Genomic DNA, 26,675 nt, shown 5'->3' with positions numbered 1-26,675 from the left:
ATATATATAATATATACCTCTTTCCATACCGCTGCAAAAATGAAAAAGTTAACAAACACAAACCAACATGCAGTTGATCCTCTTTCCCGCTGTTTCTTCAGTGCAGCCATGGGCCAAAATTCTGATTCTAGATCTGCTTTTTTTAGATCATATATATTTTCAATACTATTAAATGTGGATATTGTATCATTTTGACATACATCGTTAGTAAAAGTACTGATACTTTTGACAACCTTACAATGACATAAAACAAGAATGCTAACAGGGGTCTTTTTTTTAAGTATTAAGCCCTATTCGGACGGGATTAGTTCTACGTGCGGATGTCAAATGACCAATTAGCGCAGGGTTAAGAAATCCCTATATTCTACCAGAGGGGGTAGGGGTCACTAGATTTACGCACTACATCTCCTCCGTGTTGCCATGTGCGTGCTACTAATGCTTTCTGATATCACAAAATTAATTAAACACTAAATTAAGGGACGGAATAGCTTATCAAAAAAAGTGCTTCTTCAAGTGCCTACATACTCAAAGAAATGCAGAAACTACGTATTAACAGGATATGTCAGAATATCTACATACGTTTTTTACAGAGGGTCGTATTCGGACAAGACTAGTTTTATCTGAGGTATCGTTCCGGACAGTTTAACAGAAAGTGAAAATCGTCGTAATTTTTACTGACATTCATCAGAATCATCATTGACATCGTGCATTCGGACAAGTCTAAAACCTCTGGTAAAAAAATAACCTTACCTTACGTCCCAACGCAAAACTAATCCCGTCCAAATAGGGCTTTAGACCGTTAAGTGGTAAATATATGTGCAGTGACAGTTAAAAAAAACAAGTTCCAGTTGTGACTTTTTAAATCTTTCCTCAGGGACCCATGTAATGGAGGGATCGGGCAGGATGGTGGTGTCAGCCGTTGGCCTCAACTCTCAAACCGGCATCATCTTTACTCTGCTGGGCGCCGGCGAGAACGAAGAAGAGAAGAAGGTCAAGAAAAGTAAGACATGAGACAAAATCTGTCACACACATCTCAAAAAACACGACTCATGTTGAAGTGTTGAAGGTCATAAGAGGACACTAAGTGTGTGAAGTACTGGGAGGAAAGAAAGACAATTATCATCGTGTCATTTGAATATTTCTACTCTACTGTTTGAACAGTGCAGATTGGAAATATTTGCACGTTTTTATCAGCTGGTGTTGATTTGAAGTTTCTCCTGTCGTACTTGGCCGACTCTGTCAGCAGATGGAGTTCATCCAGTCTGAGCTGATAACAGCAGGGCTATAATATTTTAACATTAGTGAGCTTCAATCTGATAACAAAAGCATCATCAGTGAATAAATGAGACCACAGATGAGTTTACCTGTAGTGATCCTATCTTCAACTTCACAAAACTGAAATAAGATTTAAGTATCTGACCAAAATAGATGTGTACAACAGCAAGTGTACTACTAATTTTCAGTTCAACAAACACCTCCCCTAAACAAGAATTGTCTTATCATAGCTCAGCCACGATAAGTAGGTACGACAGGCATGTCAGAGTTTTAATTTCTCAACATGTTGAAGTGGTGTACATGGGATTCACGTAAGAGATATACTCCACATCCAAAGAGTTTGTATGGTGATCATCATCACTTGTTAAACTTCACTATAACACTAGGGAATATTTAAGACTAACTCAGTCATCAGTTTGCATCATTACATGATGCTGAGTTATTATAATGTTTATGTGACCATTTAACATTACAGGTTTTACAGGGTTCTCGTTTTTAAAGAATCCATCTGACACATTTAAGTAAGTCAGTTGGAGTCAAATGTGAGTTTTCAAGTAACTAAGGAAAGTTAACGTTAGTTACTGTAGCTAGAGTTGATTAAAGCTGACAGTGATTTTGCTATCCTTGAAAAATTATTGGATACTGGATAAAAATGAGAGGCTGCCTTTGTTAACTTCTGTCTGAAATCAAGAACTTATAGTTTTAAATTATCAGTTTCAATGGTTAATCTTCCATTGTTATTGTTGCAAACTAAAAACGGCTAGATATGAAGCTTGGCAGTACTCATTAGATTGTAGTTGTACAAATTAATGCATCAAACAGAACTTAAAAAATACAGAAAAATATATTTGGTTGGTAACCTGAATAAACACAACCTTGTGGTCTCTTTTATTCATGGTAATTTATGGCCACTATACCGAGGTATGGATTTATAAGTGATGTAATGTTGGTTAAAAATGCAAACGTACCTTCCTCCGTTTACATACAGTTGCTTTTTGAAGTGGAATCCTTCTAAAAGCCCAGATGATCCTCGTACTATCACAGAGCAGTTTGATGTAAACCAACAGGCTTCTGCAGACGGTCTTTATTGCTTTTGATTTGCTTGTGATCATGCTAACCCCCTTTAACTCATGTCTCTTTCTTTAGTTCATTTTTGTCTGGTCATTTGTTTTATTGGCTAAAGTTTGAGTTTGTCAGGCATTCATTGTGAACTGGCTGAATGTACCAGCTCAGCGGAGAGAGACGCTCAAGGTTTTTCATTTCGGCCACCAGTCACGGATTTTTAAAAAACAAACCACTAATGGATTCCTAATGAGAAGAACCACAACTAAAAGGTTTCAGATTCAATTGACATTAAACTGAAAATAAGCAGAAGAAAAAGTATCTGTATTAGCATCTCACATGTTTCTGTACATGTACGCTTGTGAGGGCCCTCATTGACATAAAACATTCCCAAACCCCAAACTATAACCTTAATCTATAATCTAAGTATAACCATAATCCTAAAACAAAAACCGATCCCTCAAAAAGCCATATAAAGAAGTGAGGACTGGACCAAATATCCTCACTTGTTTTCCAAAACTGTCCTCAAACTTTAAACAGTCCCCATAAATACAGAACTACAAAAATGCACAAACACACACACACACACACACACACACACACACACACACACACACACACACACACACACACACACACACACACACACACACACACACACACACACACACGCACAAGCACTGTTGTGGGTCTCTTGAGTTCTGGTAACAGCAGACACACAGCAGACTTTACTGTCACACATGGCTGCATCAACCCACTGAAAACACACAAATACACATTTAAAAGACACACACACACACACACACACACACATTCATGCATTCATGTAAAGTCACACCCAATGGTTATCTTACAGGCGTAAAAGCCTTGTGTATGTGCAAACACAGACACCCACACCCACACCCACACACACACACACACACACACACACACACACACGCAGCCGTTAAGTCTTTGTCATCAATCAAAAACCATGAGCTGAATAACAAAGAGCTGTGTGCGTGCGTGTGTGTGTGTGTGTGTGTTAATGTTGGCTTTGACCTTGCCAAACCTCATTTCACAATAAAAGCAGAAAGCTCCATATTAGGGCAACAGGAAGTTAATACAGAATACACCTGACCTGCACCTGTCACATACTGACACATATCTGATCAATACATGACATCTGATAATGATCAATATCAGATGTTAAGCACAGCCATAACAATCAGAGTTCAGGTATCTGCAGTGAAGAAAATAAACTAAATCCATCAGAGTGACTGCAACAACTAAACAACTGGAAATGAAATGAAAGTGAGATTGCTGTCCCTGCCAGACTTAAACCAGGGATGTTGTGATTTATGGTGCTCGAATCCTTACACTCTATGGTCACAGTAAAAAGTTTTTTTATCGAATGGTGTTCGTTGAAAAATGAAAGCATATCACTGCAAGCAGACTTGAAACGAAGTACACAAATAGTTTAATAAAAAGAGTTGTTTTTCTGAAAGATCTAATCTTTTTTGCTGTCATTCATTTGGATTCTGTCAAAGTCTGTTTGCGCTGAAATACTTTCATTTTTTGGAATCTCCTTAATGCAATTCGATGGAAAGTTTTTTCTGGGGTCATGAGAGCCTACGGAGGTATTACAATTTGTATTGATTTTGGGTGAACTATTCCTTTAACCTTTGTGGCACCAGCCTGACTCTCTGCTCAAACTCCCAACCAATAGCTGTCTGTATTGTTATTATAATTATTACTGGACTTATTACAAGTCATCCTCTTGGGGTCATGAATGTCTGTTCAAAATGTTGTGACGATCATCCATCCCATAGCTGTTGAGATATTTCAGTCCAAACCAAAGTGGTGGCCAAACATTTCATGCCTCATTTAAAAATATGTGAGTATGTTGAAATTGATTGATTTATCATTTAAATTCAAGATAATATAGACGACAATCTCTGAACCCATCGCCTATTGGTTGAGTGACGATTTAGCCTCCTAGGGCAACGGACAGCTGATATCCAGATAACAGAAGACTGCCTTGTCCGTGCACCGGTCATTGTTTACAGTGCGAGAAGATACTTTTTGTATATATTTTAGGTCCAAACAACGTTTTGGCTGATCCCTATCGACATATAAATAAATAGCTAATCCTTCAGATGATAACCAATCAGTTCCGTGATTGCATTTCAACCAATGTGCTCCACCTTTTTTCTCTCTGTTTACCTGCATGCAACCAAAGCATGCTCAAACGTGATTGGTCAATACTAGGCGTGGGACAATTTGAAAATGTCATGTCACACGATTTACAATATTATCCCGATAATCATTCAAATATGCTTCAAACTCTAAAAAAGGCACTCATACATACTGGGAAGATTTTACCTTATATTTAGTTAATTGCATCACAGATTTGTAGGACACTCGTTTTTTTTCCAGTTCAAACTGATGGTGTTGCTCTTTGTGAAGACACTTTTGTCCGGCTGGTTCTTTAGTTTGTAATCTGGTTTAACCCTTTAACTTTATTCAAGTGAGCTAGACCGTTTTTTTTAAGTCACTCTCATGGATTTTTATGATCATCCCAATAATAAAAAATTCCCACGATCAACTGATTGAGGATGTTTGTAACGTGATCAGTGATAAAATCGTATATCGTCCCATCCCTAGTCAATACTACTCACACTATAAACGGAAACAATACCAAAATCTTTTCCTTTTGCCTATATATTCTGCATTCATATGAAGACTTCTGTTTATAGAGATGACACAGATGAAGCACAAGTACAAGGATGAATGATAATGAACAATAAACACCAGTGGATCTATGTACAAACAAAACCAAAAATACCATATAAACAATAAGCGAGTATAAATCTGATGTACATGTATACAGGGCATTGGGGTAAATCAAAGCAATAATGCATATTTGTTTAAGACATTATTGTGTGAAATTCCATCAAATTCTACATCTCTATTTATTTTGATTACTGAGATATTGGTGAATTACCTCTGCTGTCAAACACTGTTGGTTCTCCGCAGCAGGACGTGGCGTGTCTCTCTCCTCTGATTGGTCCATTCCTGCCCACAACACACACACGACACACACACACACACCTGTGGGTTTCTATCAGTTTGAACTTTGTGTTCTCCCTCAGTTTGATTTGATCTTATTTTTCTTTTGAGCCATCTTATCAGCATTCCGCCCTCTCTCTCTGTCCGAACAGGTAAAAAACAAGGACCCCCCGAAAATCGCAACAAAGGTAACCCCTCCATTCATCCATCTGTCCCTCTCTGACCCTCCATCCTCCCTGTTACTCACCCCCTCCTCACCCTCCACCCAGCGGCAGTAGGGGAGTGTCCAGTCCATCTCTCTCTCTCTTTCTCTCTCTCTCTCTCTCTCTCTCTCTCTCTCTCTCTCTCTCTCTCTCTCTCTCTATGTCCCTCTCTCTCTCTCTCTCTCTCTCTCTCTCTCTCTCTCTCTCTCTCTCTCTCTCTCTCTTTCTCTCTCTCTGCTGTACAAAGGGGGACGTTTCTCTCGCCTTGCTTTACCTGTAAAAGGGTGCAACTCTCAACCTTCAAGTCCTTGACAGCCAATCACGGCGTTCACAGTTGTCATGGTAACTGTCACAGGGGTGATTATGGGATTATATTTGTGCCTTTAAATTATGAGAACTTGATGAGACATTTTGAGAAACCAAAAAAAAGAAATTGCAAACACAATTTTAGAATAAGTTGTGCTCGATAAGCACACATAAATAACTAATAACTTGGTTTTTAACTAAGCTACTTGACTAACCCAAACAGCAGAATCATTATAATCAATAATGTAGTTCTATTGAAAATTGGGCTTAAACTGTGCCTCTGAATTTATAATAAATCCTCTAAGAAAGGGCTTTTGTGTACTATATTTAATTTTTAAAGCATTTTTAAGGTAGTGTTGAGGTAAAATGATGATCTATTTTCATTCAATCATTCATTTCAGTCATATAATAGTACATTTTATAGTCAAGCAAATTGGCCCAAACTTAATTGTTTTTATCTTTTCATATGTGAACATTTCCTGTTTTTCTGGGTCTTCAATGATGGGTTTTGGGAAATCGTGATTAGCATTTGTCATTTGTCATTTTTTAGAAGTAATGATTAATCAGGAAATTAATCGTAGATTAATTGAGAATGAAAATAGTCGTAAGTTGCAGCCACTAGGGTGGTAGACAGGATTTAGTAAGCTAATAGTTATATAAATATTACAATAAATCCAGGGCTGAGTTACTGAGTTAAAAAAAACAGTCACAATCAAAGTTAAGTTTTTCAAAAGGAGCTACTTCAGTGTTCATAATGCTTTGGTCATGTTGTGTTAGCCAACTAGCTTAGTTAGCTTCTACTTATCAAGCAAAAGTTTGCCTGCCAAAGGTTTATCTTAACTTCCAAACAGAATTTAATAAAGGTTGAATGAACAAGATTGCAGAACTTGAAAGCACACAGAGCAGGGAAACTGAGAGAGAGCAAATTAGTACAACTGAGTGACAGCGGTTATTATTCCACGCTTATCTTGATTTTATCAAAGTCTAAAGCCTGAAATTGCTAGACCAAATCAAAACTGTAAATTAGTCTAAATGCTCTCAGTTAATTTTATCATTTTCAAAGGGTTGTTAGCAACATGTGACGTTGCACTTAGCAACCGTGACAAATGTAAACAGACGACAGCATGCAGAGATGAGCTGATATATTATGAGGTTGTATATGAAACTTCTGCCAAATACTGTCGGCAAACGTCTTTTTTTCAAGAAAAGCTTTAGCTGCAACTGACATCATGTAGTGGCTTTAACAGGAAGCTCCAAATCATCTTGGATGTTGTTTTCGGAAATGCCTCAACGGTGCTTGTCTTTACGTTCATCGTCTAAAACACACCCCACATTAGATAGATAAACGGTTGTGACTGGCCCTCGGCTGGAAATATGGCGAAAGCGTACGGGGACCAGACACATCTGCCAGAGGAAATAATACATGAGCCTTCAAGTTTTTCTGTTTCCAAGGCAACAAATTATACATAATAAGTACAAACATTTTGGTTGCAATAATTTGTCTAAAACATATAATTTGTGTGCTTGCAAAAACTCAAATGTCTCATCAGGTTCGGAGAATTGAGACACAAATGTAATTCCACAAGTAAGGGTCACTCTCACGTACTAGTCTGACTCTTAGGTGTCCTTCATGGGTGACGCTGTGTGGAAATCAAGCGCTCCCTCTGTGCTTCCCTCATTATTTAATATTTAAGGGATTTGAAGGCTGTGTGTGTTTGTGTTGATGGCGTCACCGCTCCAACCTCGACTCGACCAGCCAACCGTCCTCAGTGTCTCGTGTGATCCAACACATGTCCAACTTCCTCTGCAAGCTGTCTCAACACACACACACACACACACACACACACACACACACACACACACACACACACACACACACACACACACACACACACACACACACGCATCTTTCTCACACACACCCACAACTCCCCTCCTCCCGACCTCCCATGGTTTGAGCATCTGCTGTGGACAGAATGCTTCTCGATGTACACACACACACACACACACACACACACACACACAGACTCCCAAACACACACACACACACACACACACACACACACACACACACACACACACACACACACAGACACACAGACTCCCAAACACACACACACACACACACAGACCTTAGACTTGGACACTCATCACACTTTTGCAGTCACAGATGACCTCCAATAAAAACAAAATCTGCAGAAACCCATTCAGTCAGATGGATGACTTTGTAGCTTTCAGTGGTGGAAGAAGTATTCAGAACCTTTATTTAAGTAAAAGTACTAATACCACACAAAGTAAAAGTATATTTTAGTATTACTGCAGTAGAGGAAGACCAATATATCTGTATATTGGCCCATCACAGATATATCAGTACCTATCAGTATCTATGGGCTGATTTTTTCAGAGAATTATATTCTTTATTGTTAATTATCTTTAATATAGAATACCTGAGTACTCATTAGTTCAAAATGAGTCATATTAGTTCAAAATGAGTCAATGATCCACATAATAAAAGGTCTGCTTTCAATACAGCTCAAAAATAGATGTATCTCTCAAAATCCCATAACGGCAGGCCCTGTTATGCATTAAGATGTTCCCACTCAGTGTTTTATATTATGTATGATTTTTCTGGATTCATATTCCTGCTTCATTAATGTGTATGCTGTAGATGTTTACGGTTGTGCTCTTTTTAACTGCTTTATATACTTTTGTTTAGTTTAATCTGCAGAAATGCATCATATAGGATCTAAAGGATCATCATCTGTTTGTAGCGTGGCTGTCCTGTGAGAACCACTATTCTTAAAAATACATTTTCCTGCTGATGCAAGAGGCTTTTTTTTTAAAGAGAATTTTCTAAACACATGGAGGAACACTTCATCCTTCAGTTTATCACAAACATTCAACATCAACACATCTGGAGATATATGATTTTCACTGGACAGGACGGGGATGAAAAGCTGAATTAGAATCAGAACTAAAGCTAAAACTAAAGACAAATGTAGTGGAGTAGAAGTAAAGTAAATACACCTCAGACATTTAGTTTAGGACAGTACTTAAATAAAAGTATTCATTAACTTTCCACCACTGGAAGCTTTAAAGTTCTGACTGATGATTCTCACCTAGTTTTGGTTTCACAACACATTTCCTGTACAGTTTTAATTTCATAACTCTCATCAACCACGTTTCCACCACCAGCTGTTTTGGGATGATGATGTTTCTGTGTCTGCTGAACATGGAAATAGGCGGCTGCTTGTACTTTATAATGTGTTGGGATTATTGTTATTGTTATGTCAGCTTATGGTGGAGTTCTTCTACCTCCACATGGCCATAAAAACAGTGAACACAGCTTTAAATGAAACTTTCACAGTTGGTTCGGCTACTGCAAACGCTTCTACTTTGCTGTTTTTCGATTTCTGTGAAGCTACTCCTTACTTACTTCCTGCAGGTGTTTCACTATAAAAGCCTACTAGGAAGAAGGAATTGTTAGGGCTGCAACTAAGGATTATTTTTATTCATCTTCTCTTCACACTTTTCCTAAAGCATAATCTAAAACCCAAAGATAACGGCCCTCATTTATCAATCTTGCGTGAAAACGGGTGCAGATCTGAGCGCAGAATTGGTCGTATGAAAGGACCCACGTGTGATTTATGAAACATTCGTATCTGACCAATCTCAGCGGACGAATGAGCGGGCCTTGATAAAAGCGGCGGCTGAATACTATCGTCATTAACACGTTACGCCCTTAAATATTCCTGGTTCGGAGGCCACGTCCACTGAGGTCAAACACGGAGAGACGAAACAAAACTTTTCCGACACACAGATCGGCATCCTGACATCCGAGATGGAGAAAAATAAATATGTGCTTTTTGGCAGTCTTAAGAGTGGAATAAAAGGGGCCCATAAAAACGCTGTATGGAAAAGAATAACGGAGGCAGTCAACCCGAAGCAGCGCTCCACTGCGTGTGTGCGCACTGCTGAACCTGCGCTCCTGCTCTGTGGCGGGGTTATGAGATATTCCGTTAGAGGATAACCTTTCTCACCATCTGATACCTTGTTTGATTTAATGCAATTTATCGAGGGTAGCCACTTACCGAGGAGATGACTTTGGCTCTGCAGTGCACATTCCTGCAGCCGCGCGCCAACACATTCATTCATTCACTTACTCATCTTCAACCCCTTGTCCCTGTGGGGGTCTCGGGGGGCTGGAGCCGAGCTGTTTTGAAATATAAAAGAATCGTGTGTCGTCGCCCCCCCCCCCCCCCCCCCCCCCCCTGGCCACCACGTTTAAAAGCGACAGCTTGGCATCACAAATCACCTGTACATTTATCCAGTGGTAGTTTTTGCGATTGATGAATGCGTAATCATTCATGGATGGTGCCTTCAGACGCACATGAGGACAATCAATTGCTCCAACCACAATTTTTTTTTATTCGTTTTAAGAATCCGTTTTGATCTGTTCTTAATATGTGACTCCTTATGCTTAATGCCAGCTGAGGTTTGTTCATTATTTTCAGCCAGATTTTGCTGTGCTGCACCGCAAATACACAGGCTCAAATTTGCGTACAAGATCCCAGACCTGACGTGAGATTTGATCGTAGCTCCCGCTCACGTCCAAATTGATAAATGCCGGAGTTTGCGTGGAAATGGTCGTACGCACGTTTTTCTGCCGTACGTTCGTTTGATAAATGAGGGCCATTGTGATTACCCTCACAAAAGCAACACATCCTCAAAAATGAGAAGCTGGAACTATGACTTAAACATTTAATTATTCATCAAAATTGTTATTTTTCTGTAGATTTTCTGTGATTAATCAGCTAATCATTTATAACCTGAAGCATCAGAGAAGCCGTCACTGGAAAACACTTTCAAAACATACTTGGAAGGTGATTGGACAACCCATATGTCTATCACAGGCTGCCGAAGTCAGTTTGGAGAAAAGTGAAAACATATTTTCCACGAAAAGAGGCCTTCATTGCAGAAAAGTTCTCCAGTTCTGTTAAAACTTTCTGCCAGTGTCCTTAGTGACACTGCCACAAACGCATGACTTGAAGCCTGACGAAACAGGTTTTCTTGCGATATCTCTATCTGATCATATCACAAGGATCCAGCTGCTGTGTAGGATGAAATCATATTAACTCTAGAGGAAAATATGCCTTTTAAGCATGTGAAAAGCTTTTATAGAGTGAAACGTCTGTGCACAAAGTAACTCAACAGCAGAGGAAGTAGAAGGAGGAGCACCTTGAAAAAATGAGTGAATAAAAACAGTGTTCATTTTTGAAATAAAAAGAGCAGCAGAGTGGTGAAGTGACACTTGGAGAAGTGTTTGTATCAACAGTAGGGCTGTCCCGAATGACAGCTGCATGTGGTGAGTTTGGTGGCCAACGTTGGGCGCATTGACATTGCATATGCGACTTTAAACACGACTATTTGTCTTTAAATTAAATATGAATTCAGCCTGCTACAGTAAAACCATGAAGACCTCTACACACTTCAGTCAGCTCAGTTATAATGCGACTCAGTCAAACATTTCTCCGTTCACAGCTGAGATTGACGGCACAGCGCTACAGTGTTTCAGTGGAGTTAATAAATTAGTGGCTATACTTCCTCTGCTCAGAACGAAGCAGTGAATTTCAACCTGCATGCACATTTTTTTGAGCCTAACGTTGTTCAAACAGAACAGCTAAAGTTGGTAGCGGAGCAACAAGTTAGTGGAGGAGAGGATCGAAAGGCGACTGTAAATATAAGTAAAACGCATTCAAGTCTCTCTCACTGAGCTGAAGTGAGTGCAACACGTGTCTCTCGGTTTAATTAAAGTTATTGTTTTTTAAGGATTCTGTTATTCTGCAGTTTTGAAAATACAAAAATCTGAATCCTAAAATTGAAAACAAAATGCAGATCCAACGAACAGATTCAATTCAAATTCAATTCAAAAAACTTTATTTGTCCCCAGGGGGGCAATTCAGATATCCAAATAGTCAGACATGTGGGTCCAGCCAGAAGATCAGAAAAAGCTTCTTTAAAATAATTCCTTCAGTGCAACAGAGTTACAGCATTTCACCACTCTGCTGCTCTCACTTTCTCTTTTTTAACACAAACATTGTTTTCATTCACTCAATCACCGCTACTTTGCTTTTTTTGTTGTTTTGTTTTTGTTTTTCTGATTAGCATCAATGAAACTTCCTGCAGATGTTTCACATTAAAAGCCTACAAGGGAAAGGGAAGTTTCTTTTTTTTTAGTAATGCTGGAAAGCTTCTAATGTGAAACATCTGTGCAGGAGGTGTTGAGTTTTGCCGACAGCGATAAAAAACAAAAGGCCTCATTGTTTTTGAGAACTAGTGGAGGATTTAAGATGTTTTCCTATCGCGCATTTCCACACATTTTATTATATTCGGATGAATGTGACTTTCTGTTGACACTGTTGAGGAAAAACCACCTGATTCAAACAGTGCCGTGGTGTTTTTTTGGCTGAGGCGAGGCTGTCAGTGTGTGTGGGAGTTGCACCCTTGCAGTATTAGTGGGCTGTGGGCTGTCGTCTGTTCTGTTTGTGTCTCCTCAGTTTCTTTTCTTTCCGCCTTTGACTCCTCTCATTTCTCTCACTGTTGCCTCCTTGCAGGGTGTTGCTCAGGACATCATGTTGTCTTGTAATCAATGTTTGACTCTCTCCCTCTTCTCTGTTATTTTTCTGTCTTGCTGAAGTCTCCTGCAGCCTCCACAGCTCTGCAGCCTCCTCTACCTCCTCCTGTCTATCTCTGTCGTAGTTCTGCATCGCTGTCTTCTTTTATTTATTTTTTTCGTTTTTCTGGGGTGATCCTTTGATTTCGTCTTCTGTTTGTTGACTTGCTTTCTTTTTGGATTGTCAGACACCCCCCTCCCCTCTGCCCGCCGTGCGCTCTCCCATGGTTCAGTGCTGCGCCTGTTTACAGTTCTGTGGTTGGTCAGTGGGTCTCAGTCCTGTTCATGTGAAGCTGTGTCAGTTAGTTCTATGTTGTGGCTTGTCTTCAGAGTGGACCATGTGCATAAAGCTCCACAGCTTCCTGGTTTGACACCGACTCATCTGCACATTCAGAGTGCCTTAATGTCATGTGGAGGTCATGCTGCCATGAAATGACTCCCCGTTGAGCAAAATTCTGTGTGAAACTCAATGACGAGTGGGGTTTTTTGTATAAAAGTGTCCAAAAAACATTACACGTTAAAGATACTTTTGCTCTAGCATCCCTAAATCGTTGAAGTTCCCCTGAGCCCACTGTGAATGATTTCGACAAAACATGAACAGTGAGCTGAGAGGAAATGTTGGTCATAAAACATTGAGCCCCATGCAAGAATATTTTCATTTTCTTATCCTAAATTTCTCTATTTACATTCCGTTTTCTTGTCCGATTGTTCAAACAACACCCCTCACTGTAAAGCTTTTGTTTTAACTTGATGGATACCACCTGATGGTCATGATGAGGTGTGTGAGATTTGGTCATTATGTTGAGATTTTTGTGACACAAAACTGCTTCATAAGAAAACCTTGCAGACAAATCCTGTTGACAAAAGTATCACCTAAGAATAAAAAGAATGTTACACTGCTGAGAACAGAAACCAGCAGAAACAAACAAACAAACAAATTCAGAACTCAAATGACTTCAGAACGTGTTATGAAATCTACTAAAAAACGAAAAGTAAACCAGTTTACGATGCATTAGCTTTATTAAAACCATCTCATGACATACACTCATTGGCCACTTTATTAGGTGCACCTATACAATCTAATGCAATCCAATACAACTGCTCTACTTTAGTGGTACCTACAGCTTCTATCCAAGAGCAGTTAGCAATAACACACACAAACACATTATGCACTACATGCCTTATCATCATATTGCAGTATTGCACATACACCATATATACTGCTACTTATCAGGTTTTAGGTTACTTTCTAGTATATTTATTACTTGTGTCTGTATATATTTAGATTTTTAATTTGCTTTAACCTATTATTATTATTATTATTATTATTATTATTATTATTATTATTATTATTATTATTATTATATGATTTACTTAAATCCTAGTTACCTAATTACTTTAACTTTTTTACTCACTTTATTATTTACTTTTGTGTTACACTGCTGAAGAGCTGCTGTACGGATTCATATAGACACAATGACAATGAAGTTGTTAATTAAATTGTGTTTTGATGTTGTGATAGTTTGTGATGGTGTTGTGATGGACTGCATTATATTGAGAGGTACGTCAACAGGGGCACAGAAAGGAACATTAGAGCATTGTAGATACAACCCCAGAATAAAAAGATACTCACTGACCTGGAAATACATCTACACATATTTACTCAAACTGCTCCTGTTGGCCTTGTTAATACAAATTCAAGACTTCCTGTATCTGTTTCAATTTAAATACTCTTCAGAACAACAAGGTGTTGAAAGTAGCATAATTATGTTGAATTTATTACATTTAAGTGGATATACAATGGAAATATACTTAGGTCAACCTTGTTGTTTTTGTTTGCATTGAACATAATTCCCAGAGACCCAGCCTTTATTTGAGGAAATAAAAAATAAATAAACAGTGCCTATACAAAGTCATTTCAATCAGCCTGAAATGATTAAATGATTTTTTACTAGAATAGCAGTGTTGGAAAATTGATGAGTCCCTTTAAAATAACTATTATAAACATTCTCAGGTAAAACCAATCACCTTCCACTAAGTGATGTGGTGAAGTGAAGTGAAGTGTAACTGGCCTCCACCTGACATCAACTGTGGTGGTTTTGATAAATTCAGAATAAAATCAGCTGTTCCTGAGGATTCCTCTCCTAGTAGTTCATGGTAACAAAAATAATTCACCATGGCTGGAACGATGCTTTCAAAAGAGCTCCAGGATAAAGTTGTGAGAGGCACAAGTTAGGAGACGGATCTAAAAAGATTTCAGAGGCTTTAAGTATCCCTCTGAGGACCGTTCGGAGTATTCTCCAGAAGTGGAGGCATATGGATCCACCCAGACCTCGCCTAGATCGGGCCGCCCCTCCAAACTGGAGACCGAGCCAGGAAAAGATTGATCAGGGAAGCTACCAAGAGGCCCATGGTGACCTTGAAGGAGTTACAAGTCTGAATGGCAGAGGTCGGTCAATCTGTGCATGTGACAACAAATTCACAAGTGCTACATGTTTGGCAGGATGGAGAGAAAGAAGCCTCTTCTGAAATAACTGTCACACTGAGTCTCGTTTACAGTATGCAATCCATCGCTCACCACAGAATTTGAACTCCAACAGTTCTGCAGGAAGATTGGGGAAATATTTCCAATTTAGGTGCACAAAACTTCTAGAGAGAGATCCAAACAGACTGATGGCTGTAATTAAAGTAAAAGGTGCCTCAACAAAGTATTACATCTGGGGACTCATCACTTTCAAACCCTGATATTCTAGTTTTTCATTTTCTTATCAATTTTTCAAAAAATTCACTTGACTGTGTAAATCACGTTCGAAAAATATACATTTTTATGTATTCTAATTTTAGGCTGTAAAACAAAAAAGTGACCATTTCCAAAGGCTATCATGGCTTTCTATAGGCGCTGGATATATCATGTACACCCTAATATCATAAATAAAACATTACACTATATACAATACAGTTCAATAAGCTTCTTTCTTTACTCTCTTTATATTTTATTTCGAGCATGTAAGCAAAAAACAAACAAAACAAATAACAATGAATCAAATGAAAGATAGACCTATACACAAAGTCAATGATAAAACCTTACATGTTCGAAAAGGAGTAGGAGGAAGTATTAATTTAAAGGAAGGAAGCTTTTTGTTGCCACTGTGAGCAAGATTGCTGGATACATTTATGCAACTTACTGCTGCTCATGGAGGAATTGTGAAATTCAATTCAATTTTATTTAAACTGCCAAATCATAATGAAAGTTATCTCAAGACATATATATGAGAGTAGGTAAAGACCACACTATGACTTATTCATGTTTTACAGGGACCTACAATTCCCCCATGAGCAGCAACAAGTCGCACAGTCTTTAATATAAATAATAATAATTATAAAAGTTATTATATACTGTATTAATCCAGCAATCCTGTGCATACAGTGTTAGGTCCAAATAATGTTCCCCAACAGAAACTGTCCAAAGTTAAATCAAAAATCAACAAAATAAAGAAAGAAGTTAGAAAGTTTGTTTAATTCTGTTCTGTTTTTTTTTTTTATAGTCTTCTCAAACTAAACAATAAAGGATCTCTGATAAGTTTCAGTTTCGTTTTTCCTGTTAGGAGTGGAGCCTCTTCCCAAACAAATTATCAAACGATCTTTGAACAAGTGAATCTCCAACGCTGTCGTTTTTTCTGAGAATTGGAAACAAGCAACAATGTAGAGACAGAATTTACATGCTGCCGTGTAAATAAGATAAATAACATGAGGCTGTTTAGTTTGTTTACTAAAAGGACAAAATATAGAGCTGTTCTATAGGAAAGGGATCCTTAAATGACTCCTGTTTTGATCTGACGCTATTCAGAAAATACAATTACATAAAATTAACTTGACGTTCAGGGGGGGCGCCGCCCTAATATAATGGTAGGGGAAACAATGAGTATCTTCTTCATCTCTTGTTGTACAAGAAGTTCTTGCATGAGGTTCAACCATTCACTGTTTTAAATTAACTGATAAAAAATCACTGAAGAAATGGCACAAGATGACGATTTATGATTTCCAGATTGTTGTTGTTATTATTATTACTATTATTATTATTATTATTATTATTATTATTATTATTAATTAATTAATTAATGATTTAGCTTTTTGCTTTTTCCAGTGAATCAAACAAAAAGACTAAATCTCAACAGTCGATGATCCAACTGTTTTATTCTTTCATACCTCAGTAGGTAATAGGGACTTTAAGCATGGCAGTTGAAGGGACGGCAATGGCGTTCCAGAAGAGTTTGCCCTTGTAGACAGTACAGCAAACCGGCTGGTTCTACTGTAGTAGACAGTGTCAACATCAAGAACCCATTGGAATGTTTCTCGAAGGCCGTAGCCGTGCCTGTTGCTGCTGAAAGTCCCTATTAAAGATCGTACAACAGGAATAAACATTCGCCTCATCACATTTTAGATAACCTGGGCAGAGTTTCACAGCGAACACCTGAAGTTTTCTAGTAGAAACTTTTTTCTTGGTCATCCAGGAATCTAAACCTGCTTTATGTCCATGATCTGTTGGTATTGTTGGTTTCCAGAAGTGATGTTGACATTGTTACCAGCAGTGAATCTCAAACAGGATGTAATATGACCAAACAGTTAGCTGATGGATCACAACATTTCCAGTATGTAATGTAAATAAATCATCCATTTTCAGTCATTGTTGTCAGCTCAGTTGTTCACGAGGACGAACCGCACATCAAAACTCAGATCAGCGTAGCTCTTCTCTGTTTACATTCATCACCAGCTCACATTTCTTTGGTATGGAAATATGACAAATAGCAGTGGATGCAGCTGAATTCAGTGAAAAGCTCTTCAGCAGAAATCAAACAGATGGAAAAAAAAGCTCCATGTTACAGTACTACAATCCAAACAGGATCCCAGCTGATGAAGTGAAATGCAAATACACAGTTTGTTTATGCAAATGAGGAGCAAAGCCGCCGAATAGGACGTGAAACCAGACTTCATAGCTCAGCCTCGTTCCAAACTCTCTGAGCTCTGATATGAAACGAACACTGTAAGTGTGTGTGTGTGTGTGTGTGTGTGTGTGTGTGTGTGTGTGTGTGTGTGTGTGTGTGTGTGTGTGTGTGTGTGTGTGTGTGTGTGTGTGTGTGTGTGTGTGTGTGTGTGTGTGTGTGTGTGTGTGTGTGTGTGTGTGTGTGTGTGTGTGTGTGTGTGTGTGTGTGATTGACCGCCCCCCTGGTTAAATCCTCTCTGTTGTATCTGCTGTTCTCTGTTCTGTCTGCTGCTCTTCATTATGAACTTGCTGCTCCCAACTCGTCTCTCTGAAGGCTATCTGGTACTTTTTTTTTCATGAATGTTCTGTGATCATAAATTGATGAAATGCTGCTCTCTGCATTCAGCCAAAGGTCACCATGTTTAATAAAGATGTTAAAAGTTGAAGACTCAGAGGTTATTTTCTGATCTCTGAGGAAAAACTTGTCCGGTCGTTTTTCCAGTTTTCCCCTCCGACTGAATCTGTAACGTTTTATCTGCTTCTCTACCCTTCATCCCCGCACCACCCTGTTCCCTCCTTTTTATTTTGTAATTTGTTATTGTTTTTTGATTTAATTCATTCACCTTGGTCCACCCGTCCTGCCTACTTTTCCTCATCCTCTGGTCCTGATCCTGACCGAACTTACCTCACTTCCATATTCATTCTTCAAAACTCACTCATCTACCTGCCTCTTTCACAATCTTTCATCACTCTGTCCATCCCTCCCTTTCTCAATACTTATTCTCCTTCATCTTCACCTCTTCCTTATCACAAACACTTTTCCTGGTCTTTCCTAAACCTCCTTTTCCTCATCTCTCTTTACCCTCCACCTCGGTCCCACCTTCTGCCTCCTTCACCTTCTTTTAACTCCCAACCACCACTTTACCCCCGCCTCCCCCCCCTCCTCCTCCTCCCAGCCAAAACCCAGGACGGCATCGCCCTGGAGATCCAGCCGCTGAAGAGCGACGAGGCCGCCGAGTCGGAGGAGAAAGAGGAGAAAGAGGAGGTTAAACCTGTGAAAAAGGTCAACGTGACCAAGAAGGAAAAGTCAGTGCTGCAGGGCAAACTGACCAAACTGGCTGTGCAGATCGGGAAGGCTGGTGAGGAGCGCACACACACACATACACACACACACACACACACACACACACACACACACACACACACACACACACACACACACTAGTTTCATATATGTGTATATCTGTGTGTCCAGGACATGCTTAGCCACAAAGAATGAAAGCAGTTGGGTTCATTTGTTTAAAAAATATTCACCAAAATGCTTTATGAAAGTAAAAAGGTTATGGACCATTTTAAAGCAACCATGTAGTATATTATGATAAAGGGGATTTAAACTTGTGAAACTGAATCTTTAGACTTTAGGGCTAATCAATGTTATAGAACATATTTCTCAACTCGCAAAAGCAGCATTTAAGAAATGTGCTACACAAAGTAACCAACCAGAAGCACGTGACCCTGTGGGCTTTACGTCCACAGGTGCTGCCGTACTCTCCATGTGACTTATGCAAAGCTTTGACGCTCGTGGTACTACTGTGAAAATTCAACAGCGACTGATTTTGATTTAGTAGTTGACAAGTAATCGTTTAATTGATTCGTTGCAGCTCCAATTTTCATACTATTACCAAGATATAATGATTTGAAGATTTAGTTTTTGACATTTAGAACTTTTTTTATTATTATTTATTTATAATTCTTATTTAAATTACTTTATTACTTTATTTATTATTACGATCATTATAATTCTATACATTTTCTTTTTATTATTTTTAGTATTATGTATTATCATTCTTATTTCTTTTTACTATTATTCTTTACTTATTATTCTTATTTAAATTACTTTATTTCTTTATTATTATTATTCATATTATTATTATTGTCATTATTATTCTTTACATTTTCTTTTATTATAATTCATATTATTATTGTTATTATATTTATTTATTTCAGTTTATTTTCGTTAAGCTTTAAGTGCAACATATTACATTGGTAAAAGAGTAACGCCTCAGTTTGTCCATTAATAAATGTTGAAGCTCCTCAAAGCTATAACCCAGCTGACTACAGGAAGGGCTGCTGATGTTAGCTAACGAGATACAACATGTAAATCAAACATCAGTGAAGTCTTTTGATTCGGCTAGGCTAGCACTTTCCCTCTGCCACCAGTGTTTGTGCTAAGCTTGGCTAACGCGTCCTGGGACCAGAACCAGAGAAATGTGGGACTGCTCCTTTAATAGCACACAAAGTGTTCAGGCAGCGAAGGTGCTGAGAGGCTGAGGGTCAGAACGCACTCAGTTTTATTGGGAACATGATTCATCCCAGAATTGAAGGTGTTTCCTGTGTCATTTCAATTAACCTTAATACAGTGAGGGGCTTTCAGGACTGGGTGGAGGGTGGGCAGCTTCAGTTATAAACTACAGAAATAGTATTTGGGCCAAAACACTTTGACAGGTGACGCAGAACAACAGTGGCTTTCACCTGCTCTCACCTGTTGCTGAATCTGCACTCAGACTGCTGTCTAACTCACAGGAAATATGTATATTGATGAGTGCCGAGGCTTCCTGCTTTACCTTTTATTTTGCATCCACCTTACAACCTTTTAAAATTGAAGCCAATAATGTGGCTGTGTTTTACAAGCCAAACTTTATCGTTTTACATATATTATATGTGTCCCACAGGGACGCCTATCTGCACATGTTTTTAATACCGAAAAAACAACCAAAATCAAATTTTTACGTACTTATAAAAACAAATAACAAAGATATGATGTTATTATAAAACAAATACACAGATGCACAGAGAGAATTTTAAATCACATACCAACAATGTTAGAAAGATTTCCTTTTATCATGTGAGAAATATCACAAGAATTAGACCCTACCTCTCTTTGGAAGATGCAAAAAAGTTAATCCATACCTTTTTATTTTCTCACCTAGATGACTATAATGTACTTTACACTGGATTTCTTAAAACCGCTGATTGGCTGCAACCTGTTTAAATACAAAAGCTGCATAACACTGGCCACCTGTAACGTTAAGGACTGATTAAAAAAATTATTTGACTTGTTTTTAAGGCTTTAAATGGCACCTGTACAGTCATGTTATAGAAGGTGCTATATATAAAAAGTGTATTATTATTTGAGTTATTGGATATTTGAGTGTCCTTGAATGGACAACAAGTCTTTTTCAGGCTAAGGAAACCAGCGGCTGCTAAATATAAAACTGGCTTTATATGACATGTGCTTGTGTTTTACACTGTGCTCGTTCTGCCCAGGTCTGATTATGTCGGCTGTGACCGTCATCATCCTTATCCTCTACTTTGTGATCGACACCTTCGGGATCCAGGGTCGGTCCTGGGTGGCCGAGTGCACCCCCATCTATATCCAGTACTTTGTCAAGTTCTTCATCATCGGCGTGACGGTGCTGGTGGTGGCTGTTCCTGAGGGGCTGCCGCTCGCCGTCACCATCTCCCTGGCCTACTCCGTCAAGGTAAACAGGGTTGTGGGAAATATAAGATTAATGGATTTTCATTTAGGACTTGATAACTGCACAATGTTTAGACTTAAACCTTAGCCTGTAACCTCGTTCTCCATATTTTAGAAAATGATGAAGGACAACAACCTGGTGCGTCACCTGGACGCCTGTGAGACCATGGGTAATGCCACGGCCATTTGCTCGGACAAGACGGGCACGCTGACCATGAACCGCATGACGGTGGTGCAGGCGTACATCGGCGACACGCACTACAAAACCGTCCCTGAACCCGAATCCATCAAACCAGAGACTCTGGAAGTTATGGTCAACAGCATCTCCATCAACTCGGCGTACACCACCAAGATCCTGGTGAGATCTTGACTGCCACCTAAACCTCATCTTAACCTTAACCAGGTCTACGTCTTTTTCCACAAATGTCTACAAGGTCAAAAGCCGGTCCTCACAAAGATACAAGTAGAAGAGTATCCGCTAGTTGTTAGGACATTGTATTAATTCTCTGGACAATGTATTCTCATCAACATGTTCACACAATATCCTACATAATGTGACACACTTTTTAACGCTGTCAACCAGAAGTAGACCGTGATGGTTAATTTTAGGCTTGGTTAGGATAAGAAAAAAAAGTTCTGGTTTGGGAGATGAACACCAGGTCCCCCGATAAAAGTGTTTTGGGACCGATTCACAACCCTGACCCTCCTACCTACGCATAGATAGGTCTCATACTTTGTTGCCTGATTTCCTTCTTTGCTCTGGACTTAATTTCTTCAGTAATTAATACGTGATTTGCATGCAAATTTTAGTGCATTACTTTTCGTAGGTACATGAACAAACAGTGAACAAGAACAGCCTGACCTGGAGGCTTAACTTAAACTAAAACTTAACCAAGGACTCTCCAACGACCTGTCAGATCAAGCCCACAAGACAATTTCACAAGGTTAAGGTTTTTTTCCCTCCTCAGCCTCCAGAGAAAGAAGGCGGCCTGCCCCGCCATGTGGGCAACAAGACAGAGTGTGCTCTGCTGGGCCTGGTGCTGGAACTGAAAAGGGACTACCAGCCAATCAGGGAAGAGGTTCCCGAAGAGAAACTCTACAAGGTTTACACCTTTAACTCCTCCCGCAAGTCCATGAGCACAGTGCTGAAGAACGCTGATGGAGGTTACCGCATGTACAGCAAAGGAGCATCAGAGATCGTCCTGAGGAAGTAAGAAGATGGACAGATGGATGGATGGATGGACAGCATTTCTCATCCCACCCTACCTAATGCCCCCCCTCCTCTGTGCCCCTCTCTCTTTTCCCAGATGCTCTCGTATCTTGGACGCCCAGGGTCTGCCGCGCGTCTTCAAGCCAAAGGACCGTGATGAAATGGTGCGTAAGGTGATTGAGCCTATGGCTTGCGAGGGGCTGAGGACCATCTGCGTGGCTTACAGGGACTTCCCCGCTGAGGCCGGAGAGCCAAACTGGGAGAACGAGAATGAGATCCTGAACGAGCTCACCTGCATCGTCGTGGTCGGCATCGAGGACCCCGTCAGACCTGAAGTAATTCAACTCCGACCACACAGATATACACTTTTAGTCTTTTTGTGGTCATTTTGTTTTTCTTTGTGGTCATTTTATGTCAATTTCTAGGTTTTGTATGTCTTTGTAAATGTTTTGCATCTATTTCTGGTTATTGTGCATCTTCTTTTGTTTGTTTTGCATCCATTTTACATGTCTATGTTTCTATATTGTCATTTTGTTTATACTGTATCTGTGGTCATTTTACATCTATTTTAAACTATTTGCATGGATTTGTCATCATTTATTGTCTTTATGTTGTCGTCTTGTGTCATTTAGCATCTCTTTCTACGGTCGTTTTGCATCCCTATCCTAACTATTTGTCTCTTAGTGGTCATTTTTGGTTCTTTTGTGTATATTTGTGGTCATTTAACATTTCTTTGTGATCATTTTTCAACAACATTTTATGAGTCAGGGCCCGGTAGGCCCTTTCCGTTATCCATCCATGAGTGTGACTTAGGGCGCACTCACACTGTCCTTCCGGACCGCGACCCGGGCTTTAGGGTACTTGTCCCCCCTCCCTCTCCCCCCTCGCCCCAGCCCCGTTTGTACTCACACTGCCAGGGCCGGCCAATGCTTCTTGCTGTCCATATGCCATCACGCCGTAACACGTCACACGCATTGATCGCGTGTGTGTGGCTTTGTTTACAAATATTTCTACAGACCTCTGAGTTTTTGTGCGTCTTGACGACTGTTTTGGAATATTTTCATCCGACCAAATCTGCAGTAAACACTCCACCTCCGCATCACACCAACGTGAACCTTTCACCGCCATTGTTGTTGTTGTTAAATATCCGCGCATGGTCCGTCCTTCTATTTTCTATGTCCGTGGACGGCCCGCTGGCCGCAGTTATGCGCGGAGCGGGTGCACTCACACTGCTTAAAGGTACTAGGCTTTAGCTGAAAAAACGGTTTTGGCCCGGCCAGAAGGACAGTGTGAGTACGCCCTAGTATCAAAACTCATCTGTCATCACTTGAGTCTCTTCAGTGTGACCATAAGCCCAGTTTTAAAAAAGTAAAAACACAATACAAGATAGCTACGGGGACTTGTAGTAGAACTTCAGTGGAACTGAATCTGATCTGACAGGCTGCTCAGAATTATATCAGAGAGTTGTGCAATCCAAAAGACGTGCACATGTTAGGTTAATTGATGACTCTAAAATTGCCCGTAGGTGTGAATGGTTGTCTGTCTCTGTTCGTCTCTTTGTGCCCTGTGATAGACTGGCATCCTGTCCAGGGTGTACCCCGCCTCACGCCCAATGTCAGCTGGGATCAGCTCTAGCCCTCCACGACCCCGACAGGGACAAGCGGTTGAAGATGAAAGAAAAGTTTGCGTTATAAAGAAAAATGTCAGGGGAAAAAAAATTAAATCGTTGAGATAAACAAACAGTATTTTTCCAAACAGGAACACTGAAGTGCGCCATGGTCAGGTGTGCAGGTGCTCTGCAGTGTTAACTGAAGCCTGTAATGAAGCTCAGACAGCATCAGTGTTGCTGCCTGCTGCTTTAATGTCAAAGCACAAAGATCATAGACGGGATAGAAATAACTGGAGAGCAGCAGGAGTTAGTCAGCAGCTCAACGGCTATCTCTACACTGTGATGCGATGGACACAGAACTCTTCAGAATATTTCAGCCCTTAGGCAGAAAACTGAAACAGAATGACCTGTCCTGAAGTCCATCCCTCTTCAGTTACTGTCCCTACGCCTGTAACTTTCCATTGTAGTGCAGTTTGTGTGGTTTACCATCAAAAATTATTTTTCAAAACAGTAGGTCCTTGATTCCTGAAAGAAGTTAACAAAAGTAGCTTCTCATTTTCAGCCAGTGATCATCAATTTGTGGCAGATTTGATCAACTTGTAGCCAATTAACTAATAAACATTTTCTCCAGCTGACTTGTTTTAAAACAGTAAAGGGGTCTTAAAGATGGGGTAAGCCCCACCCATCAGTCAAATACAGGCATATGTACGCACAAAAACCAGTGTCTCTCACTGAACTGTTCCCAGATTCTGGAAATGTTTATCATAAGGACAATCGTACCTCAGAGTGAATCAACGAAATGAGGCGTGTTTGTGTTTGCTCACAAACACAAACACCTGTGTTGGTCCCATTAAATGCCACTTGAGCCACCCGTGGAGCAGAGGAAGCAGCCGACAACTTTTTGATTGTCCATCGACCCTTATGTCAACATGGACTCGTAACTTATGTCTGTCTGTGTGTCTCTCTTTATTTACTTTATCCTGAGATGAATGCGGTCTTAGTTGAAACAGAACAAAGAGCAGCTCCAGTGTAGAAACCGCTGCGGAGACGAGTCACACATGTTGGCGTCTGAAGATGTGATTCTGGATCTATTTTATCACGCAACGCAAAAAATACTCAACTAAAAAAAATCAGTGTCTCACTTGGTTTGGAGATGAGTGAGCTTCCTTTAAGTCACCTTTAAATCCACACAGATGATGTCCTACCATCAAGTGTTTAATTTTGCACATATTTCAGATCATAACAGTGGTAAATATGGAGAAGTTTCTTGTTTCCTAGCAAAAGTTATACTCTTAAACTGATATGTAGATCAGGAAGTGAAGCGTGACCTTCTTTTCCTTTCCGAAACTCTTCCAGGTACCGGAGGCTATTTCTAAGTGCCAGCGTGCAGGAATAACTGTACGCATGGTTACCGGAGACAACATCAACACCGCCCGTGCCATCGCAACCAAGTGCGGCATCCTGCTGCCTGGTGAGGACTTTCTGTGTATGGAGGGCAAAGTGTTCAACCAGCAGATCAGAAACGACCAGGGAGAGGTGAGACGACCGCAGAAATGTTTAACTGTTATTTTAGGGTGGGCTATGTAAGAAAGTACTTGTTATTTGTAGGGGCATACAGATAAATTTATTGCACAGTTTTTGTTTAATACACAAAGAGTACACAAAACGAATATTGTACTTTTGACATCATCAGACCAGAAGAGGATACTTCTAGATTGGCAGTAAATGGTACATTAAAGAAAATACTGGAGCCCACCAATGTATTAAAAGAAAAAGAAAAAGTATGGTATTTCCATGTACATATTGTGGTTTTTTTCCTAGTAAGACGGGGTGATGCTTTTGATTTTATTGATTATTCTTGTTTTATTTTATTACTTATGATTTTAGTTTTTACCATGTTCAAAATGAAATATTCTAAATCTAAAATCTTTTATATTTATTTTAGATCAACTTATTCTTTTCCTAGTATAATATAATATATGGTAAGCGGACTGTAAATAAACCAAAATGGCACCTACAGTAAAGCTACAGAAAGTTTTTACTGCAGGATGAATTAACGGCAACTGAGCCTTGAATGTCTTGTTAGTTATTAGTCACGAAACATAAATACAGGATATGATACATCTGCAGTAAACTAGTATCGACTGATGTATCGTTCTGACGGTTGTTTAGCTGCTGCAGCAGATTTCTGTCTCTCGCTTCCTCTCTGATGTCAGTCCAGACTTCTCTGGTGTTTTAATCCTGGTTTGAGTTGAAGCCCACACAATTTTGTGTCCAAAATTAAGAAAATAAAGCCTCAAATCTTACTATAAAAGATGTGGACAGGAGGGTTATCTTTAAAATCATGAAGGTTTTCTTGGTTTCATCACTCAGGCAGGAGGTCGTGATGTGGCAGTATGTGTTAAATAATGTTGTGTAGAAAATGGAAGTCTTTGTCTTTTTTACATTTCAAGGTGGAACAAGAGCGTCTGGACAAAGTTTGGCCCAAACTGCGTGTTCTGGCTCGTTCCTCACCGACAGACAAACACACTCTGGTGAAAGGTGTGTTCACTATTATATTCACTCATTAATTTATTTATTTATTAGAAAAGCATCATATTCATCACATATATACTGTATACAACATCGTGGCTGTGTTACGTGATGTGTATGTTCATCACATGTGCACCTCTCAGTCAGTTACAGTTGTGTTGTTGAGCTAAGTGTTGTTTTAAGTTGTTGAACTCTTAACTGAACTACAGGGAAAATTCTTGACCTGTCTGTGACA

The 26,675-nt window shown here is 39.5% G+C and overlaps 1 protein-coding gene across 1 annotated transcript in view; it reads left to right on the top strand.

Moving 5' to 3' along the window:
- LOC310965404 (plasma membrane calcium-transporting ATPase 1-like) overlaps positions 1-26,675 on the top strand; it is a 106,350-nt gene that overhangs the window by 60,256 nt on the left and 19,419 nt on the right. Inside the window, exons 6-14 of the mRNA XM_083938975.1 lie at positions 875-1,000; positions 5,541-5,576; positions 18,508-18,690; positions 20,879-21,093; positions 21,205-21,447; positions 22,058-22,299; positions 22,397-22,634; positions 25,265-25,444; positions 26,362-26,449. Coding sequence (XP_083795101.1) covers positions 875-1,000; positions 5,541-5,576; positions 18,508-18,690; positions 20,879-21,093; positions 21,205-21,447; positions 22,058-22,299; positions 22,397-22,634; positions 25,265-25,444; positions 26,362-26,449 — 1,551 coding nt within the window. The remainder of the gene's footprint in view (positions 1-874; positions 1,001-5,540; positions 5,577-18,507; positions 18,691-20,878; positions 21,094-21,204; positions 21,448-22,057; positions 22,300-22,396; positions 22,635-25,264; positions 25,445-26,361; positions 26,450-26,675) is intronic.

Source organism: Echiichthys vipera, assembly GCF_963691815.1.
Source record: "Echiichthys vipera genome assembly, chromosome: X".
Classification (NCBI taxonomy): domain Eukaryota; kingdom Metazoa; phylum Chordata; class Actinopteri; order Perciformes; family Trachinidae; genus Echiichthys; species Echiichthys vipera.
Note: the sequence above shows the minus strand (reverse complement) of the source record. Positions and strands in the feature narration are given on the sequence as shown.